At 35.5% G+C, this 20,336-nt stretch overlaps 2 protein-coding genes across 2 annotated transcripts in view; one reads left to right on the top strand and one right to left on the bottom strand.

Annotated features, from left to right (window-relative positions):
* Positions 1–10,828, top strand: part of FANCL (FA complementation group L) — a 43,608-nt gene extending 32,780 nt beyond the window's left edge. The window contains exons 8-14 of the mRNA XM_081333484.1: positions 1,050–1,200; positions 2,455–2,538; positions 5,353–5,398; positions 5,477–5,558; positions 9,755–9,871; positions 10,388–10,459; positions 10,691–10,828. Coding sequence (XP_081189610.1) covers positions 1,050–1,200; positions 2,455–2,538; positions 5,353–5,398; positions 5,477–5,558; positions 9,755–9,871; positions 10,388–10,459; positions 10,691–10,726 — 588 coding nt within the window. The 3' untranslated portion in view covers positions 10,727–10,828. The remainder of the gene's footprint in view (positions 1–1,049; positions 1,201–2,454; positions 2,539–5,352; positions 5,399–5,476; positions 5,559–9,754; positions 9,872–10,387; positions 10,460–10,690) is intronic.
* VRK2 (VRK serine/threonine kinase 2) overlaps positions 10,771–20,336 on the bottom strand; it is a gene marked incomplete at its 3' end in the record, with an annotated part of 64,529 nt that continues 54,963 nt past the window's right edge. The window contains exons 11-13 of the mRNA XM_081333468.1: positions 19,716–19,897; positions 11,952–12,116; positions 10,771–11,010 (exon numbers count right to left, since the gene is read on the bottom strand). Of these exons, the coding sequence (XP_081189594.1) occupies positions 10,771–11,010; positions 11,952–12,116; positions 19,716–19,897 (587 nt within the window). The remainder of the gene's footprint in view (positions 11,011–11,951; positions 12,117–19,715; positions 19,898–20,336) is intronic.

Below are 20,336 nucleotides of genomic sequence, written 5' to 3'. Positions count from 1 at the left end.
TTTTAAACCATCCACAACTTATTTTTTTTGACATTTTGAAGAAAATGGATGAAAAGATCCAAGTTTGTATATTCCTCAAAAAAATATAATTTTTGCTTTGCTTATTAAACACATTCCACTGCTAAAGTACTAGGCTTTTTTCTGCTATAACTGTGAGAAAAAGGAGTTTGGTGTTTTGGAGATGTGCATGCTGTACAATTTTCCCCTGTTAATCCTGGATTTCAGGATCTCTGTTTGTTTAAAATATGTTAGATTTAATGAAAAAAATAAGAAAAATAGGCCCCAGTTATAAATATAGTTTTAAATAGACACATAGTAGATTTGCAATACATTTTTAAAAAATGTTTTAGCACTTCAAATTACTTGGAATTTTGCATGTGAATGATTTTAGGTGCTTTGCAAAAATAAAGCTGCAAGTTACTTCCTTAATTACTCACAGGTATTCTTTTTTAAAAATATTAAATTTTTATTAAATATTTACAGACACATACACACTAAGTATATACATTTCAAATTAAGAAAGAAAAGAAAAAGGACAAGCAAGCACTTAACAAACATACATATAAACTAACTGGGGATTAAAGTCCCCTGTACAGAGGTATTCTTCATTAACTACAAAAGAACCTTTTTTACATGATTGTACTCTGAATAGTTTTAAGTTTAAATGTAAAAAATTAGAAATATTTTAAAATACATTTAAAAGGTGAATCTTTTTAAAAAGGGATTGAAAGATTAATTGTATGCATAATGCATAGTTACAGTGAACTGTGTGTATATAGTAAATTTTCAGCTGACAAAAAGCGAGGAGAACCTGTGGCCTAGAGGTTAATGTAGCTGCCTAATATGTAAGCAGCCCAGGTTTGAATCTCAGAAGGGTATGGGTAGTTGATGAGAGCTAAATAGCTCGAAATAGCTATACTAGTCTCCCTTTAACTCTTTGTCAGTAAAATTGCTACATTTTGAAAATTGAAACAATTAATAAACAGTACTTCTGTATTGCTTTGTTAAAGGCCGCTTATAATATTTCTTACAATTTCCTTCCATACTAGAGTTCCTTACTGAGCATTCACACTCAGTTCTTGGCAGCATTAGAATCACTGAAGGAGTTTTGGGATGTTTTAGATGAAATTGATGAGAAGACCTGGGTCCTTGAACCAGAGAAACCCACAAGGAGCTCCACTAGGCGAAGGATTGCAATTGGTAAGAATAAAAAAGACAACTACATAGGAACTTTAGTGGTTAAGCGAGATAAACACAACTTTAAGAAATCATGTTTCTATTAAAAAATGCTTTTTTCTTCCATTACACATAGCATTTCAAAATTTAGATTATGGCTTCACTGAGGGAGAAACCTCTCCTTCCTGGTATTATGGTTTATGTATTATATAAAGGTAAAGGTTCCCCTGCACATGCGTGCTAGTCGTTTCCAACTCTAGGGGCCGGTGCTCATCTCTGTTTCAAAGCTGAAGAGCCAGCGCTTGTCGGAGGACGTCTCCATGGTCATGTGGCCGGCATGACTAGACGCCAAAGGCGCATGGAACGCTGTTACCTTCCCACCATAGTGGTCCCTATTTTTCTACTTGCATTTTTACGTACTTTCGAACTGCTAGGTTGGCAGAAGCTGGGACGAGTAACAGGAGCTCACTCTGTTACGCGGCACTCGGGATTCGACCCACCAAACTGCCGACCTTCAGATCGACAAGCTCAGCGTCCCAGCCCACTGAGCCACCGCGTCCCTTATATAAAGTTAAATAACCTTAATAGTAATAACTGTTTACGGAGTCTCTCAAACTGTGGGTCATAACTTCCAGCTGGTTTATATTCCACTTTTTTTGTGGGGGGGAGGGTGTTTTTTTTTTAAAAGGTTATAGAAACAAAGTAGTCATCCTATCAAACAACTGCCCTCTTCTGCTTTTCTTGGACAACATTTATGCCCTCTAGTCCACTGAAACTAAGCTCTAACTTCTTCAGCAAACCTTTCATTTTGGAAGATACATACATATACCATATCAGCTACTTTTTCAGATCAGTTTTTATAGCACAGAAGGAAAGGTTTCCTAATATACCCACCACATAGGATTTTTTGTGAATACCTGAACTAAATTAAATTAAATTACTGTTTTTATAGAAATACATGCATTTAAAATGTACTGAAATATGTTTAGTTAATTTAATTGAAAAATGACTTCAAATAATCAGTATTAAGAAATAAAAAAGAGGAAGTAGGTAGAAAGGTCAAGTCATTCTGGACTTGTTAGATACTAATGTACTAAAATCTAGTCAGTATCACATACATAGTTAGAAATGGTAGATAAGTATTTTGAGTTCAAGGGTAGAATTGTAATTCTTGTAGTTTTGGAATACTGTGCATGGCATCTGTACAATTAAGAATAATGCCTTTTTCTTAAAAAAAGGACTGGATAGCTAAAATACTGCTTTGTCTGTCTGTTTCAGGAAGCAACATTTCACTTAATATAGAGGTAGATCCCAGACACCCTGCCATGCTTCCTGAGTGTTACTTTCTGGGAGCTGACCATGGTAGGATGGCTTCTCTTTCAAATATTTTCTGTAGCAGAGCCTAATATTTTATGCTAGTATAGTTGATCTTGACGTATATACTTGTTATACTGAAGTATACTGAATATACTTGTTTCAGGCAAGCAATACAGAATAACATCATTGAACATATTTTTTATAAAAGTCCCTATAGTTCAGAACTATGGTGCTGGAGAAGACTCCTGCGAGTCCCTTGGACTGCAAGGCGATCAAACCGGTCAGTCCTTGAGGAGATCAACCCTGACTGCTCTTTAGAAGGCCATATCCTGAAGCTAAAACTCAAATACTTTGGCCACCTAATGAGAAGGAAGGACTCACTGGAGAAGAGCCTAATGCTGGGAAAGATTGAGGGCAATAGAAGAAGGGGATGACAGAGAATGAGGTGGCTGGATGGAGTCACTGAAGCAGTAGGCGTGAGCCTAAATGGACTCCAGAAGATGGTTGTTGTGATTCAGGGTCAGCCTGTGGGTTCGGCAGTTGGGTCGGACGACTCAGAGGAGGAGGGGGGTGTTGAAGATCTTGCTGATGATAGCCCTCAGGCAGGCCCCTCCCACTTGGTCACCATGGAGACCCAGCTGTGTGAGCCTGACAGTGTGGATGAAGATGACCCACAGCTGGCCCTGTTCAAGGACGCCCGACGCAGGAGGCAGTCAAGTAGGAGTAAACAGAGGAAGGCTGTGGGGCTTCTCGGAAGGAGGCAGAGAGAGGCCACGCCCTGAACTCTTTATAAAGGGAATGTGTGGGGGAGGGCTGGTTTGCTGAAAGCAACCGCTCAGATAGTGTTTCAAAGCTCCTGTATCTTGGTTCGTGTCTTGTTTGTTTTTTGTAATCATAAATTTGGCAGACGTACTTCCAGCCTATTGCCGTTTGTAGAGGGGTTGCCTTTTCTGCAGGGCCGGTAGCAGGCTGGTACAGAACAATGGTAGAGGACAGGAAGGCCTGGAGGAACGTTGTCCATGGGGTGGCGATGGGTTGGACACAACTTAGCAACTAACAACAACAAAAGGAGAGAACTAAATGTACTATAACAAAATGGCCACAGAAAAAAATGAAACATTTCCCACAATAAAAAGTGAATTAAAAATAAAGTCCCCAACAGAAGTTGAAAGAAATAAGACCAGAGCTTTTAAAAACTAATAGAATACAAAATTCTTGTAGTAAAAATCGGATGTCAATCAAATCAGATCACTTGCGCTACTCTGGGAGAGTCCTCTCAATGTTGATTTTCATATGGCAAAAGCGAAAGTGACCCACAACTCCAAAGTAAAGCAATAAAAAGATGCAAACAAAATCACGTTAAATCCAGCAAGGGGTTATAGAATAAATCAGCCTTCAACCAGTCAGTTAACAGTTGAAGATGTAAGTCAGAAAGAAAAAGAAAACTTCAAATCTGCAATTAAAACTGAGAAAAGACATAGCTTTTTGGTTATATAGACCTACATCTTTAGAGACACATCAAGTTTGGGTGAAAACCAAACAAGTGGAAAAGCCTCCAGTCTCAATTCTTATTTATCGTCTCTTTCTCTACACTCCAAGTTTAAAGAAGATAGAAAACTTATGTTTGTGTTCAGGTCAAACCCATAATCCTTCCAAGTATTATGAACTACTTTTTTCTCCTTCTTCTAAATATATTACTAGGGCTTGCATCAAATATGGGCAGAATATAGGCCACTCAGGATCTTGTTTAGATCATTAAATGATTTATATGACCCAGGAAGGCACTTAACATATTTTAAGCAAGAAGTGATTCTTTGGCATCATTTAATGCAGATTAATTGTATCATAAATGTTGAGAGGTCTGTGAATGCATTCTTGATTTGTAAATTAGCACATTAATGAACCACAAGAATCTAATTTTTTAAAGCACACACATGTATAGGAATAAAAGTAAGCTATGCAAAACAATTCTCTCAATCTTTATCCACGAAATTGTTTCTCTCAAGGGACAGTTCTTATGATTCTAATGGGGCCATTTTCGTTTTTGCCCCTTGTTCCCATTGTAGAGCTCTGTTTTAATGCAGGGATATTTGTCTTTTCCTGTCTGTCTTTTATCATTAGACAGATCAAAAGCAAATTGATTATTCAGTTCTTGTGTGAAGGCAGCAATAAGTTCACAGAATTAAGAAGACTAAATTACCTAGATGTTTTATCAAGATCAGAGGTGCTTCTTTAGTGGGATTGTGCAAACTTCAGTGGGATGATTTGATCAAATTATTTCTCTAAAATATGCCCCTGAAAAAGGTGACAATTTCCAGTTCATGTGGAGAAGCCACTTGGCTTCAAGCAAAATAGCCATTCAAATAAGATTGGCTGAGTGAAGCTCTGGGACAAGTTGAAATTAATTTGGAAAAAGCTACAGAAACAGAAATCTGATATCTAATTGAAGCAGCAGAAAACCCTTGAAAATCAAGATAATTTATTCAAACCAACTCTCATACATGTACAACATTGTGTAGAGATATTAAATAAAATGAATATTGAAAATATGTTACGATGCATGTGCATTAAAATTATATAGTGGTGCCATTCTGTAGTTTGAATTTGAGTTATTATTCAAATTTATTATAACTTGTCTTATGAAGTCAGCTGCTCTGTGACTATGAGAAAAGTTGTATATGAATGAAAAAAAGACATTCTTGATCGTGAATCCATTATCTGCAAAATTAGGGAACCAATTACAGATGAACTATAAAACCACCAATTCTGAACTATAGAACTACCACTCCTTCATGGATTAGATATTCTGAAAAATGTTTTCTTGTGAAAAATGTAAACTTGTGCATAATTTGTTTTCAGTGGTAAATCCGTTGAAAATCAAGCTGAATAGCAATATACATATGTGGTAAGTATATCTGCTTGTAAATATGTTTAGTTAATAATTTAATTAAAATATTTGTAATAGTATTTTCTCCTTTTTTAGGAACCCGGAAAATAGTTTATTAAAAAATTTAAAAGAGATTTTGGAAATTGATTTCCCATCTCGAGAAGCTCTAGAAAAAACTGTAAGTTATTTCATACTTTCCTTGAATATTACAGATTTGGAAATAAAACAACTATTTTTCAAAGAGAATGTACGTGATTAAAAATGTTTGCTTGTACATGGGGACTATTCTATAGATAAGATAACCTTTATTGTCATTTTTTTACTGTGGGCACAACGGCACACATCAAAAATGAAATTTAGTTGCCCGCTCTCAAAGTGAAACATACATGACACTCACCTAAACATACTATATACAACATACGTATAGATCCACAGGGACGGTGGCTCAGTGGGTTAGGACGCTGAGCTTGTCGATCAGATGCTCGGCATTTTGGCGGGTCGAATCCTGAGTGCCGCATAACAGAGTGAGCGCCTGTTACTCGTCCCAGCTTCTGCCAACCTAGCAGTTTGAAAGCACATAAAAATGCAAGTAGAAAAATAGGGACCACTACGTTGGGAAGGTAACAGCGTTCCATGCGCCTTTGGCGTCTAATCATGCCAGCCACATGACCACGGAGACGTCCTCGGACAAATGCTGCCTCTTCAGCTTTGAAATGGAGATGAGCACCGGCCCCTAGAGTCGGAAATGACTAGCACGCATGTGTGGGGGAACCTTTACCTTTATAGACCTACACCCCTACATATACATAAAACATAAATATTAAAAACTGACCATCTTGAATATGTAACGGAAGGAGGAAGCTTGGGAGTTCACAAGGTTAATGCTGTATGGAATGAAACTATGGCTGAATCTGGATGTTCTGCTGTGGATACCATGAAGCCCCCTCCCAGAAGGTAACAAGGAAAACAGGTTGTGAAGAGGATTTGTAGTGTCCCAGATAACCTTATGGACCCTGCTCAAGCAACGCTTCTGTGCTATATCCTGGATGGGAGGGAGGGAACTGCCGATGATCTTTACGGCCATCCTCACCACTCTGCACCACCTTCCTGTCTGAAGCAGTGTTGCTTCCAAACCATGCTGTGATGCTGTATGGCCTCCTATTTAGATTTATTCTTCCTATGTGCTCACATTGAATGAGAATAATAATAAAAAAATTGGGAAGAATACAATTTCTTCTTTGCCCGTAGAATGTCAGGTTTGTGACTGCTCTGACTAGGTGTAATTTTGGAATATCTCAGTATCATTTTCATGATGTTGTTTATTCATGGAGAATTTGTTATATCTTGCACATATGTATTATATGTGACACTATGCAATAATACATTGGTAGGTTACTGTAATTTGAGAGCTTTCATATCACCTAATGCCCTTTCCTGTAATAAGATGTATACATCAAGATCAGTTGAGAAAGGAATTGCTTGAGATTAATCAAAGCTCTATTTGAATCTTTATATGCTATGATTTCCTATCTTCAGTCTACTAATAGAAAATCTGTGGTAGAATATCAAAAGGCAATATTTGTCCATGTATCCTGCCTTGGGTCTCATTGTTTTATCATCCTGTGAGTGATAAAATGTAAAGCTAAGCTGATTGAAAGATCTTAGTTAATTAAAGAAGAATACAAAAAGTTAAATTTGCATGCAAATAAAACACTGGATGGGAAAAAAGAATACTTATTTCTAGATGGCCTCTGGTGATGCATATATATCTACTCTTAAAAAAACACTGTCTCATCTAAAATGGTGACTACCATATACAAGTTTTATAAATACTGATTAAAACATTTAAACTTGCTTTAAAAGACACAATTAATTAGAAACAGTAATGTGTGTTTTAACCAATTAAGTTTAAGACTAGTTCTTCATTGTAGCTCTGTGATTATCTCACATGGGATGAGGCAAGAGCCTGTTCAGAACAATCTAGAACTTAATGGGATTTCCTAGTAGGAGCTCCGTCCCATGTGAGACATGCCTAATAAGGCATGCTTCCTTTAATCCCTTTAGTTTTATTTTCTACCAACACAGTAATAGCACATTCACTTTTAGAAATATTTATTGATTCTTTTAGAAATTTTTCTTTTCTTCCATTTTGTTCAGTTTCTAAACAATTATATATCTATGTTCCATTGTGGGATATAGGTTATTGACTCCATTCACATATGGCCTTGAAGGCTCCATTCCACAGCAAACCTCCTCCCCCCCACAATGGATACAACCTAGGCTCTTGCAAGCACTGCCAGATATTTACAAAATAGAACTGTACAAGTGGTTCAGATTAGATTCTAAAAAGTTGATTAAGAGTACATGTAGAAGAAAATAAATATACTAGGCTGCTGCTCCTTAAAGGATCCATGTTTGTAGGATTGTTTGCTCACTATGGCAGGCAACCCCTTGATTCTGGGAAAAGGCATAACTGCTTTAAAAAAATTGCAGACAGCTCTTTTGTTCACACCCCTAAACCCCAAAGCATCCTTTTTGGAATCAGCTAAGATACAGCACAAAATGGGCTTGGCACAATTGTTTCTCTCATCTATAATCCATTTTTGGGGATACAAATTCTTTACCATTTTTCAGAAAATCTTTGTCAACTCTTAATGGCCTTATAGATTTTCTCTATCAACAATTTGTCCCTAACCCGGTTATTCAGATCATCCAGTGGTGCATTTATTGGATTATCTGTAGCTATCTGCCTTGCTGCTGGTCATCCTTTTTTTTAATCTTCTACCTTTCTCAGCTTTAGAGCCTTTCCCAGAAAGGTCCCCTAAAGCCTAATTGCAATCAAGTTTATGATCCCTATCTTTGCTGGCATCCCCAATGCACTGCTATATTGGGGATGCCAATAATAAGTACTAGGAAAATAAGTTACCGAAATCTTTTTAAAAATATCCTGTGTCCTTCCAAACAGAATAAAAAGTCTCTTGATTAACCCAGGATAGACCTCTATTATTGCAGACCCCTCATTCCTAGATTTACTGGTTAGCCATTCTTCCTTGGATTCAAGACTTGGGAGAGAAATTCATGCCAAGAGCTTATTCTCCACATTTTGCCCAGATAGTTCCTTTCTCCAATTAATCTGTTTGGGAGGACAAAGTCCATTTTAGTATTTCAAAACAAGGTATTATACTTTCTTACCAACTGAGGTATTTAATTCCCTCTAGAGAAAAACGCCTATTTTCTACTTGCAATTTTGTTTTTGTGATTTTTTTTTCTATTTGTATTTACTCTTTTTTATGTTTTACGTTTTATCTATTGTATGCTACCCAGAGTTCCCTTTAGGAGATGGCCAGCTATGTAAATTTGAACAAATAATGAAACAGTATTCAAAAACTGGTGACTGTTTTTTTGGCTTTTCAGGGTCACAGCATTTTCCAAGTAAATAGTTTTAATCATCAAACTTTGTTTCAAGCTAGGTAAGGAATTAGTGTTCTCTCACAAGCATATTCTGGGACCTGCATGGGCTATTCTTGGCTTTGCAAAGATTGTGCTGTTTGTTTGCCTCTTTTATGGACCCAGCTAAGTGCGAATCTCCCAGGGCCTCCCCCACTCATGAGGAACCCCATGTGCATGTAACAATCTACATATTCATTTAATAGTGGCATCAGGGAGAGCAGGGTATGGGGGATAACCGATTATCTTTCTCCACTTGATACTGGGAGATCTCAGTGTCCCTCTCATATTCCACTGTCTGTTTTAAATAGGAAGAGATTCAGCAGAGGCATGACTAGTTATGAATGTTATGCACAGGGCAGGACTCCTATCAAGAAACTCTATAAGCCATAAAGATGTAAACAGGCTGAGTGCAGATGTATATCATGTATATCAGTGGTTCCCAACCTTTTCCATACCCCACACCCCTAGAACACTTCTGATATATTCTCACACTCCTTACAAAAGGTCAAAATGAATTATGCATATACACTATAATTTTGAAAGTTCTAAACCTAGGTTTTCGCACCCCCTGGAATATCATCTCACACCCCCAGGGGTTGTGAGCACCCCTGGTTGGGAACTCCTGATGTATATGAATTCACAGATGGCTACTTGAAAACACAATTATAGGTAACCAGTTTGCCTCTTAAGTTATACTGTACTGTGCTATATAAAATTGATAAAACTAATGATTTTAAAGAAATCATTAACATGTATTAGAACACAGCATAATTGATGAACTCTAGACACCCTGTTGAGCCATCATATAATTTGGTTTGTCTGCTATTTGTTTTTTTCCTAAATCCCGGTTGAACTTTGGCTTAGTGCAGTGTATGTACTAAACCTACTCACCTCACTAATATAGTTCTGTTTTATATTTTTAAGGACTTCTCTATGGATTGTGGTATTTGCTATGCTTATCGCCTAGATGGGGCTATTCCAGACCAAGTTTGTGATGACTCTCATTGTAGCCAGTCTTTTCATCAAGTCTGTTTATATGAGGTATGATTATCAGAAGCATTCAATATTGTATTTCTTCTAGGCTTTTAATTCCATGCAGTAACTGTACTAATTTAAAACTAAGGGAAATCTAATTGCTTAGTAGAGAACAGGATTTTTACAAAAAAATACACTGATATAGAATATTATTGCTCAGATATCATAATGCATCGTTTGCTATTAATTTTATCTTTCTTGTGCTCAATCTTCTCCCTAAGTAATTAATAATTACTGCAAATTCTACTTTAAGATGAGTCTTAGAATTGTTTCTAAAACAAATGTAACACCTAAATATAACAAAACTATCAGAATTGGTTCTCTTAAACAAATAAACTTCACATCCAAAGATAAGTCTGGTGTGTGTGTGTGTGTGTATGTCAGAAAGAGAGAGATGGATGTTGGATCAGAATGTACTGATTTAAAGCCTTGAACAGGAGAGATGCTTATCCTGTTTGCAGCATTTTCATAGCCATCCTCTATCTTCAAATGCAGCAAATAATACCTTATTTTACTCTACAGTGGTTACGTGGGCTCCCTTCAAGTCGACAAAGTTTCAATGTCATATTTGGTGAATGCCCATATTGTAATAAGGTAAGCAAAGATGAATAAAAATGCTTCCAAATAAATTTGAAAATAACACGATTATAATAATCCATGGGAAACTTCATTATAGGCTTGTGATGAATCCCAGTGTAGAAAGCCTTACAATTTGGAAGCTTAGGGAATGGTGTATTTTTGAAATGTTTAAAATCTCACAGTTTTTGCAAAATATTGTAAGCAACTTTATATATTAACTTTGCTTTCAAAACCAATTTATTCCAGCAAATCACACTGAAAATATCTGCTCAGAAATTCTGAATACAAATGGATAATTGCATTTCCTTCTCCTACTGGAGAAGATATCAAAGGTAATAGAGAGAGAGCATTATTAAGAAGAAGAGGACAACAATGGCCACAATATACTGAAACAGTTTTCCATGCAGTCCAATCTGAGAGGGGCGGTGTGTGGAAGAGCTGGTCAGAGTTTGCACAAATTCTGTTTGATGGATTGCTGAATATGTGACTTCATTTTCTCTGCAATTTTCTTGAAGATTCTGGAAAGAATTGCATGAATATGTCCAGGGCAATGATTTTATATTGTCCTGAAAAAGAAGGCAAAAACATTGCTAATGGCAATTTGATTAACAGCAAATGTTCGGTACTCTGTTGCTAGAAAGGTTGTCTAAATATTTTCCCCTTAACTTATATTAAGAAAGCTAACTAAGAATAGTATTTTCTTTTTTAAAAACAATAAAGTGGAATGATCAAAAAGATGTATCTGAAGAGTATTTTCTTAAGAATGTTTTGCTGCAAACTGTGGCTATGGGCTTACAGTTGTTCCACTTGGACAAGACCCCTGGAATTTGTCTCATTCAAGCATTTTGTGAATAATCATACTTTTATAAAGTATGGAGAACGTACAAGTCTAAGGACCATTCCCATTCCCAACCACATCCAAATCAAACATTTCCATTTATTTCTTGCAGATCATTCTCTGTTTGTAAAATCACAGAAAATTACAATTTTCCAAATGTGTGGTGTTTCAATCTAATTGAAGCACTGCATAAATACCTATTGTACTTAAATATCCTTAGCCTTAGTTGTAGCTTATAAGTCAAAACACTAAAATATTAAATAGCTACATTTGTAGGGACTTTATTATATGGGCAATATGAAATTGCTTAGCTTAATGTTGCATTGAGTAATAAATATGTAAAAAAGTTTTAAAATTTTAGAAGACTGAGTAAATCTGGAAGCCTTTAAAATTAGGAAGCACCATACGAGTTATAATAATGGAACATAATATTTGTTCTTAATGTTATATTCCTGGCAACATCTGTCAGGGGCATTAGGGCATATTATTTGTTTGATAGTAATTTCTAGCAATATTTCCATATTCATAGAAAGCATGTATTTCAAGACAAATATTTCCATACTTGAGTTCCATTTATCATCTGTACTTCATGTTCTAGAAAAAAAATAAAATGAAAAAGAAAAAGGTTTTAACAAACAGGTACAATTTAATGCAACATAACAAACTCACCATTGAAGTTTGAGTAAATTTATTCAATCTAACCAGTTCCGGCTTATTTTGTATTTGGCTACTTTTCATTTGTGCAGTGGCTTTTCTAAGATTAAAAAACTCCTCGTTCTCTAGTTGTCTTTCTTGTCCTTTAACTTGCTTCAGTGTTGGCATCAGCAAATGAGCCTATTAAATGTACAAATTAAGCCATCCTGAGTGCAATCCATGAAATGATACAGTACTGCAGCCTTCATCCACTGAATTAGTTTTACCTAAAAGAACTTGAGTCGTAACATGAAATAATCACAATACTAGAAAAAACATTGCTAACATGCAGCCATGCAAGGAATAGACAAATTTTATGAAATTAGCAGCTATTTAAGATTGCTACAATTTGCTTTCCTAAGGCAGCATTACTTTTTAAAAAATTGTTTCAGTATTTTTGTAGAGAAATAGAGATGACTATTAGTAACCTTTAGTAGAGGTGAAACCAAGTTTATCAATAACTAACATACTGTATTTTAATTTCAGTGTCTCAAATGGGAAATACTAACTAAAAGATTTTCCTTAGCTCTTTAAATAGAATAACCTATTTGTCTATTGCATGTTGATAGGCAATATCTCTTGGTTCCCTTATGCTTCTTCCTTTAAAATTTTCTATTAAGTAAAGATACTGGTTTACATGCATGAGGAGGCTGTTTAGATTGAAATCTGGGGACTTCCGGTTTTGTGTTGTAGCGCTCGGTTGCGGGATCACGGACCTCCGCACCCCATGGCTAGTTTCACCCTGCCAGGGGACCCTAAATGGGTCTAATTGCCCTGGAGAGATGGTGAAGAAAAGAAAGGTAGCCTGACGATTCTGGAACGACGGTGTTCGTTTCACTCGATTTGGGGGAAGCCTTCTAATCCAACAGGAGAAAGGCTGGTCACACTTTGTTGACCAGCCAAAGCTACTTGCAGCCGAAGTCCAAAAGCACTAACCAGCACAAAAGCATCCTTCTATAGGCGGAAGTGGCGTATTAAACCCTTATGGGGAATAAAAGTATAAAATACTACAGTTTGGATAAATTAGAAAGCTAAGAAAATTGTTAAAACTCTATACCTGAAAAAGTATTGATAAAATTATATATATTAAAAAGAACAAAAAAAATAACTGTTTTAAAAAGTTGGAAAATGAACAGTGACATCTAGTGGAGGATTAGAGAAAACTAGCTGCATTGACCCAGAAGTTGGTAAGATGCCTAGAAATAGCAAAAAACAGCTGAGAACAAAGCACTGAGCTATCTAGTACTGAGTGAAACTACATGTGTTTAGAAACTGCTGACCTTCTGGGATTATAAACACACTGACCTGTATTTTGAACTGTTTGCGGAGAAAGAAAAATCTTGGCCTTTGGCTAATCTTCTAAAGGAGAAATTACTTTAAAACTTTTAGATGGTCAAATACTTTGGACTGAATCCTGACTGGTTGATAATTACAAGACCCCTGAAAAGAAGAACTGTCACAAAATAATTGTTTTCAGTGGTACCTTGACAATTGGAAACATATTGGATTATAAAACTATTATATAAAGATAAGAACTATGTAAGATCTGGCTGTTTGGATTTTAAGATGGGCTGGCTTGATAAAGCTAATTAAAATATTATGACACCAATGAAAAACTACTTAGAGGGGAGAGATAAAACAGATATATACCTATCTAAAAGTGATAGAAAACCATACCCAACACTTTCTCCTGAAGACCCCAGTTTGGAGTTTCGAAGATCTGCAGGAAAAATGAGTCAAGACAAAACAAATACATTCCAGGAGAAAATATACACAATACTGCGACAGATTCAAACGATAATTGTTTCAGATCATGATGAGATTAGAAATAAGTATGACAATATAAATGAACATATCTCTAACTTAAAACCTACAACTAATATAAGACTCAAAAAATGACAACAAAGAACGAACAAACAAATCAGACAGCAGAACATAAATGAAAGTGATTTAAATAGAAAAGCTACAAATGAAGAAAACTACAATTTAATACAAACAAAAAAAATCTGCAAAACCTCACTATAACAAAGAAGACAAAAAAGATGCTTTATCCTCCAGGACTTCAAAACAAATTTGAAGATAAAAAAGAACAAATAATATGGATTAAAGAACTGTCAGAAGAATCACTAAAATGTGGGAGACAAAAAACTGATACTATACTTGATTTGTCTTTTTTGTCCTCAACAACACTTGCAAAAATACAACTTGGCAAGACAAACTTACTGATTTGGAAAGCAACCTGACAAAAGAAGATTACAGTTGGAATCAAGAGATGTGATTCAACTTATCAGATGGAATATTATATAACTAAGCATTTGTTTTAATATGGTTAATATATATATTAACTATATTCCAACAAATATATATAAAGTTTGGATATAAAGAAGCCCTAGAGAAAGATTATCAGATGGTGTATTATAGGATTAAATATTGTTGGAATAAAGCCAAAAGAATAGATAATAGCTTGTAAAGCGCCCTATAGTAAGAGGAATAAGATATATAAGTAATATAATACTTTTAGAATATATGAAATGTTAAAATATTGAGAGGGTCTATTTAAATGAAAAGTTTGGATATTTAAAGGTAATGAATTTTGAGAAAATTATAATTGAGTGGTCTGAATACTGAGGGGAAACTAAGCTTCAATAAGAACCTTGAAAACGACATAGTGATTTAGTAAGATGACATAAATACAATGGAAACAAGCTGATTAAATCTTGTTATATGTTGATGTTATATGCATAAATACTAAAAATGTTTATATTCAACTTGGTATATACTGAAAATATTAAGAATTATATTTGTTTAATGTAGACAAAAGGAGAATATTACTGGAAGAAGAGAGGATCAAGAGATATATTACCAACCAACATATTAATTGTAGAAATTATCATTGTTTTAAATATATGAACCCAGACAACACACTGTTCACGAAGCACTAAAGATTGTTATTGTAAAAAATAACAAAATATTATTAAAAAATAATTGAAATCTGAACAGCTACAAAATGCATTTGTGCTGTGTAGCCTAGAAGAGAGAAGTAACAGCAAAAGGAATGGGAAAGATTAGCAAATTATACCTATGTTTAAAGGTAAAGGTTCCCCCACACATGTGTGCTAGTCGTTTCCAACCCTAGGAGCCGGTGTTCATCTCCCGTTTCAAAGCTGAAGAGCCAGCGCTTGTCCGAGGACGTCTCCGTGGTCATATGGCAAGCATGACTAGACGCCAAAGGCGCACAGAACGCTGTTACCTTCCCACCGTAGTGGTCCCTATTTTTCTACTTGCATTTTTACGTGCTTTTGAACTGCTAGGTTGGCAGAAGCTGGGACGAGTAACAGGCGCTCACTCTGTTACACGGCACTCGGGATTCGACCCGTCAAACTGCCGACCTGATTGACAAGCTCAGTGTCCTAACCCACTGAGCCACCACGTCCCTTATACCTATGTTTAGAATAAGATTTATAAAGTAGGATGCACTGGCAACTATCGAATAAAATGCACTAGCTTAAGCACACACTCAAATGTGCATGTCCAATTCCAGTATTCCACTCAAAAGGCAGAAGTTGTGAATTATTTCAAGAGAATGGGCAAAGATTTTTCATCTCCAATTCTTCAAAAATATTTTTACAAAATAGATTTAAAATTTTGTTCCAAATACCAGGAAAATAGGGTTGCTTTAATTGGGCCATGAGTACATGTTCTTTTTTATTCCAGCCTTTAACAAAAAGATATCCAAGCCAGAGATCTTAAAATTATCTAAGTAGGTATAAATCCTTTTATTTATCACCACACTGATACAAGCCTAATTTTAATGTAACTGTTTTGTGGACATCCAGAATCTGAGTTTTGTTAAAATTGGATGACTTAAGGCAATAATTCACTGCTATCAGTAAATATGTTTTTTTTTTCATACAAGTGTTTCTAGGCTAGAAAAATCTCATTCATCATTTAGCAAACATTCAGCTTTGAAGCAATCCTTCTTGTCTTTATTTGTTTAATCAAGGATTTACTGTATCATGACAAACACCAGACATACATAAAAATTAAAGGAATATTCATTTTTACAAACTCTTGCCAATATTATTAAATCTGTGCTTCTGCTAGCTCCATATTTGGAATATGAAGCATCCTCTTCCATCTTTTTGTATGTTATAGACAGGAGGACAAAATGAATTATACTGTATTTGCTACTGTATATGATATACCTAGCTATAAATAAGTATTAAAACTTGTAAATTACACCTGGTACAAAATTGTCATATATGGTAGGTGATTTGTCCTACTTCAATCCCAAATCTGAATTGCAGATATCTTTTTCTCTATTTTAAGAGAGAGTTCTGAAGCAATTGTAAAAAGTGACTAAGAATGGACCCCACATATCAAATTTGGAATTAGTGGGAAGCTTTCTATAAAACCAGATTTGTTTTTAGCAACATATAGTAACAGAAGCTGTGACAATTGAGATTTTTTGGTTAGGAGCTTTATATGTACTTGAAAACAGCAAACAAATTCAAACTCCCATTTTCATATCAAGATTTGCGTGATGCCAATTGTCAACTCTGCAACGAACCTGAATGATGCCATTTTGGCTTGTTTTCGGTTGCCACCAGAGTGGGAGGAAAGTGGTGGCATTTTTGTGCTAGCCTAAATAATTCTCTGTCCTGTGGGAACCAAGGTCATTTCTGTTCGTTAGATTGGGGGCTAAGCCTAATGTTAGAAAACCCACCAAATTATTCTATTGGGGAACATAGTTGATTGCACAGTACTGGGGTGGGAAGTTTTAACTTTGTAATACTGTAACTTTTTGGAGGGAAGTTTGTCTTGGTTTCACTTTTGACCGTGCCAATACTTTGTAACCAATAAACAAGTTCTTAAAGCCTTGGAGTTCTAAGGTTGGTCTCATCTATTGGAACCATGACACCAATACTGTAACCTGAGACAGTAAACTAACCCTCAAAAAGTAAGGTTTTTTTCAATTTTCAGATTAATCAATGCAAAACATAATTCTGTAATCCATTCCTATATTGAAATCATACAGGTATTACAGCTGGGATAAGTGGTGCTGTTAATTTTCTGCACCACCTTCCTCACCTTTAGTTTTACTGCCTTCCTTATACCAGCATAGAACATATGTTGTACCTCCTCACACGTACACGCATGATAAACACAATAATATTAATATAATTATTTTTGCAAATAATAGCAACAAATGACATTAAGTTTGTTCCTCTGAAACTTCCCCGCACCACTGCAATCCTGCATGGCAAAAGCACAATTGAAACAAAATACAGCTTTAAAAGCAGGTATATTGTGACATACAACAAGCAGTTCAAAAAAAAAAATCCCCTCTGCAGACCAACCTCTGGCTAGAATTTTACTCCTTGTTCCCAGCCAAATCCACCACTTATTTATTTATTTTTATTATTAATTAATCAAGTTTATACAATGCCAATTTCACTATCTAAGTGACTCTTAGTAATTATTTTTCTATACTTTGTGTGTGTGTATACACATGCATATATACATACATATTCTCCCAAGTCCTAGACATAAGAAAACTGATAAGACTTATGAATCTTCTGGCATTTTATAACTTAGATTTCCCAAATTTGAAAAGCTTGGAGGAAAATGTGGAGGCAGGAGGCTGAATCTGAAAATGGAAGTCTGCTTTGTTTTATGAGGAGCTCCTATAAATCCTTGGACCTTGCTTCAGAGGATTATGTCCAAGAGGAGCTTTTAATGTAGAATTATTAAGGTTATTGCTATAGCTTTAATAGAATAAGTTACTATAACTTAGATCTGTGTTTACAGATGAGAGAAGGAACTTTGTCAAAAAGCAGATCTCTTAATTAAAAATGTGCATATTTCAATTAACTTTAGAAAATTGTACCAATCATAGATACAAAAAGAAGCTGCTCCAATTAATTTAGATTAAATGGCAACCACAGCAGCAAGGAAATGGCTTTTTGCTTTGTGGAAAAAGTAATGAAAAAAAATACCAAAGTCTATAAAACTCTGAGAAAAAAAAAGTCTTGGCAATTACCAAGATCAAAATCCAGTGGCTTTTTATTAAACATGAACTTTTGTTCTGCTTTTCTGCACAACGTAAATAGTGTTGACAATTGGGTTTCCAAAGGCACTTGCTACAATAAAATGTAATTGTATCATGAGAGAAAGGTGACAATCGGGAGATCATGAAAAAATTACATATTCTCAGTGGTAGTTAATTAGCCATGCAAAAGCCCCTCAAACAGAGATTCTCTTCTATTAGGAATGATTACTATGCAGACCTACCGATGTCAATACTAGAGCCATTCAAATACTTCTTTTGCTACTAATTGAAGGTTGTAAAGCTTTGGTGCCAAGGTTTGGCTTCCAAAGAGCTAATTTATGACTAGGCTGCTATTTTATGTCTTCAGTTGCAACAGCTACAAAACTCAGCAAAATCAAAACCATCTGTGCACTAAGATTTGGATCACCATTTATCTTACAGCCGATCAGTCACTTTAGTTTTCATCCCACATTTTTTGACTAACATGTTTGTGACAGTCCAAAGTTCACTAGGGATATTAAAACTGAATGACATCTTGACCTTGCCTTAATGAATACTCATCAACAAAGACTTCAGACTTATCCATATGGCAAGAGACAACCATGCCATGTTTTTAATTGGGGCTGGGAAGTGTTAATCATATTAATCCAAAATTAATAATAAAGGTTTGTTATTCTGTTACTACTATTGGTGTTTTTATAAGTTTCCAATAACAAAAATAAGCACTATGGTATCACAATTTATATTGAGACACATATTGTAATCCAAGTATAGACATTTTGGAAGGCAAGAATGAAAATCTGCCCAAAAAATAAAATCTTGAGGTTGGTGCTAATAGATGGAGCAATAAAAAGCAACTGCTTTAAATATGGTCTGGGAGACGTTGCCGGCATTCATGATGATTCACAAATACCACAGAACACAAATTATATTGTGCAGAAAGAAAATGAAATTAAACATATCTACTCCAAGAAAGATAATATCCCCCAACTTCACTGTAACATTCTGCTTTGGAACCTATCCAAGAAAATGTCAACGTTTCATAATATGCTAGATTATCTAATCTGAAGATTTAGCACTTTTAACATTGAGCAATGCTTGCTCCACACCTTAAATCAGAAACAACTTTAATACTTAAACATGTAATATAATTTACTTTGCAGTTTACTTAGATGCCAGTCAATTTTTACTCCAAGTGATGATTAACAAATGCTCGCCATTTTAATCTCTCCCTAGCAATAATCTGAAGCTCTTCCAAGGTGAAATCTCCTGTAAAGCAAGCTTAGTACTGAACGGCTTCTTGGAAATATTGATGCAGTTCCTCTGAAAGCAAGATTGGTTACTGCCTTTTTCTTTCCCAGTCTAGTCTATTTCGATATTTCATGGAGGTCTTCAATCTATGTACTAACTGGTCCAACTAGCTTTTGAGTCAGGTTCCATTAGCTGCTAAGGACATACCAGCGATCTCTTTGATCCTCACCTCATCTATTATTTTTTCTTCTATTTCCCTCAAAAGTTATCACATTTTCAATTCAGCAATTAAAAGGAATAATTTGAAAAAGACATATACACACCTACAAATTTAATTTCCCCAAATATTAAATGTGATTTAAAGTTAACCAGTTCTTACAAGATGTATTGTTACCTCATATTTATTTAGACTTGACCTTTATTGTTTCATTACTTACTTTTCTGTGGTGAATTGTGCATTCATTTAGAGAGGTTTGAACAGAGGTTAAATCCAGTGTCTCCTTGTAACAAATTCCTTTTTGTTCCAGGCCATTCAAAAGGATTTTCCTCAATATTTCATATTGGGGTTTTTCATCATATGCTAAATTAGAGACATTTTTTAAAAAGTTGGCTATTTCACCTGGAAAAAAAGCATAACAGATCAGTTAACTTGCACACAAATTATCTAATTTTAACCATACAAGTATTTACTACATTAAGTCAAGTATCTCTCTAGACCACAGGTCTGCAACCCGTGGCTCCGGAGCTGCATGCGGCTCTTTCAGCCATCTGCGGCTCCCAGTCCTCTGCCATGAGCAGTCCCCCCCCCAAAAAAAGGTGGGACTAAAAAAGTTCAACCAATCAATTCAAATATGCAGGGTAGGTGCGTATCTTGCCTTGGCTCCACTCTTCAGTCAAACCCTGTTCTGCGCATGCGTGCATGTATGCGCATGTGCACACATTTTTTGCGGCTCCCAGTTTTTCCTTTTGGGAGGGAACCGGTTCCGAGTGGCTCTTTCACTGTTTCAGGTTGCTGAACCCTGCTCTAGACCTTCATTCCTACTTTCAACATTGGCTAA

This window comes from Vipera berus, assembly GCF_964194415.1.
Source record: "Vipera berus genome assembly, chromosome: 1".
Classification (NCBI taxonomy): Eukaryota; Metazoa; Chordata; class Lepidosauria; order Squamata; family Viperidae; genus Vipera; species Vipera berus.
The sequence above is the reverse complement of the archived record's forward strand: the minus strand, read 5'-3'. Positions and strand labels throughout refer to the sequence as shown.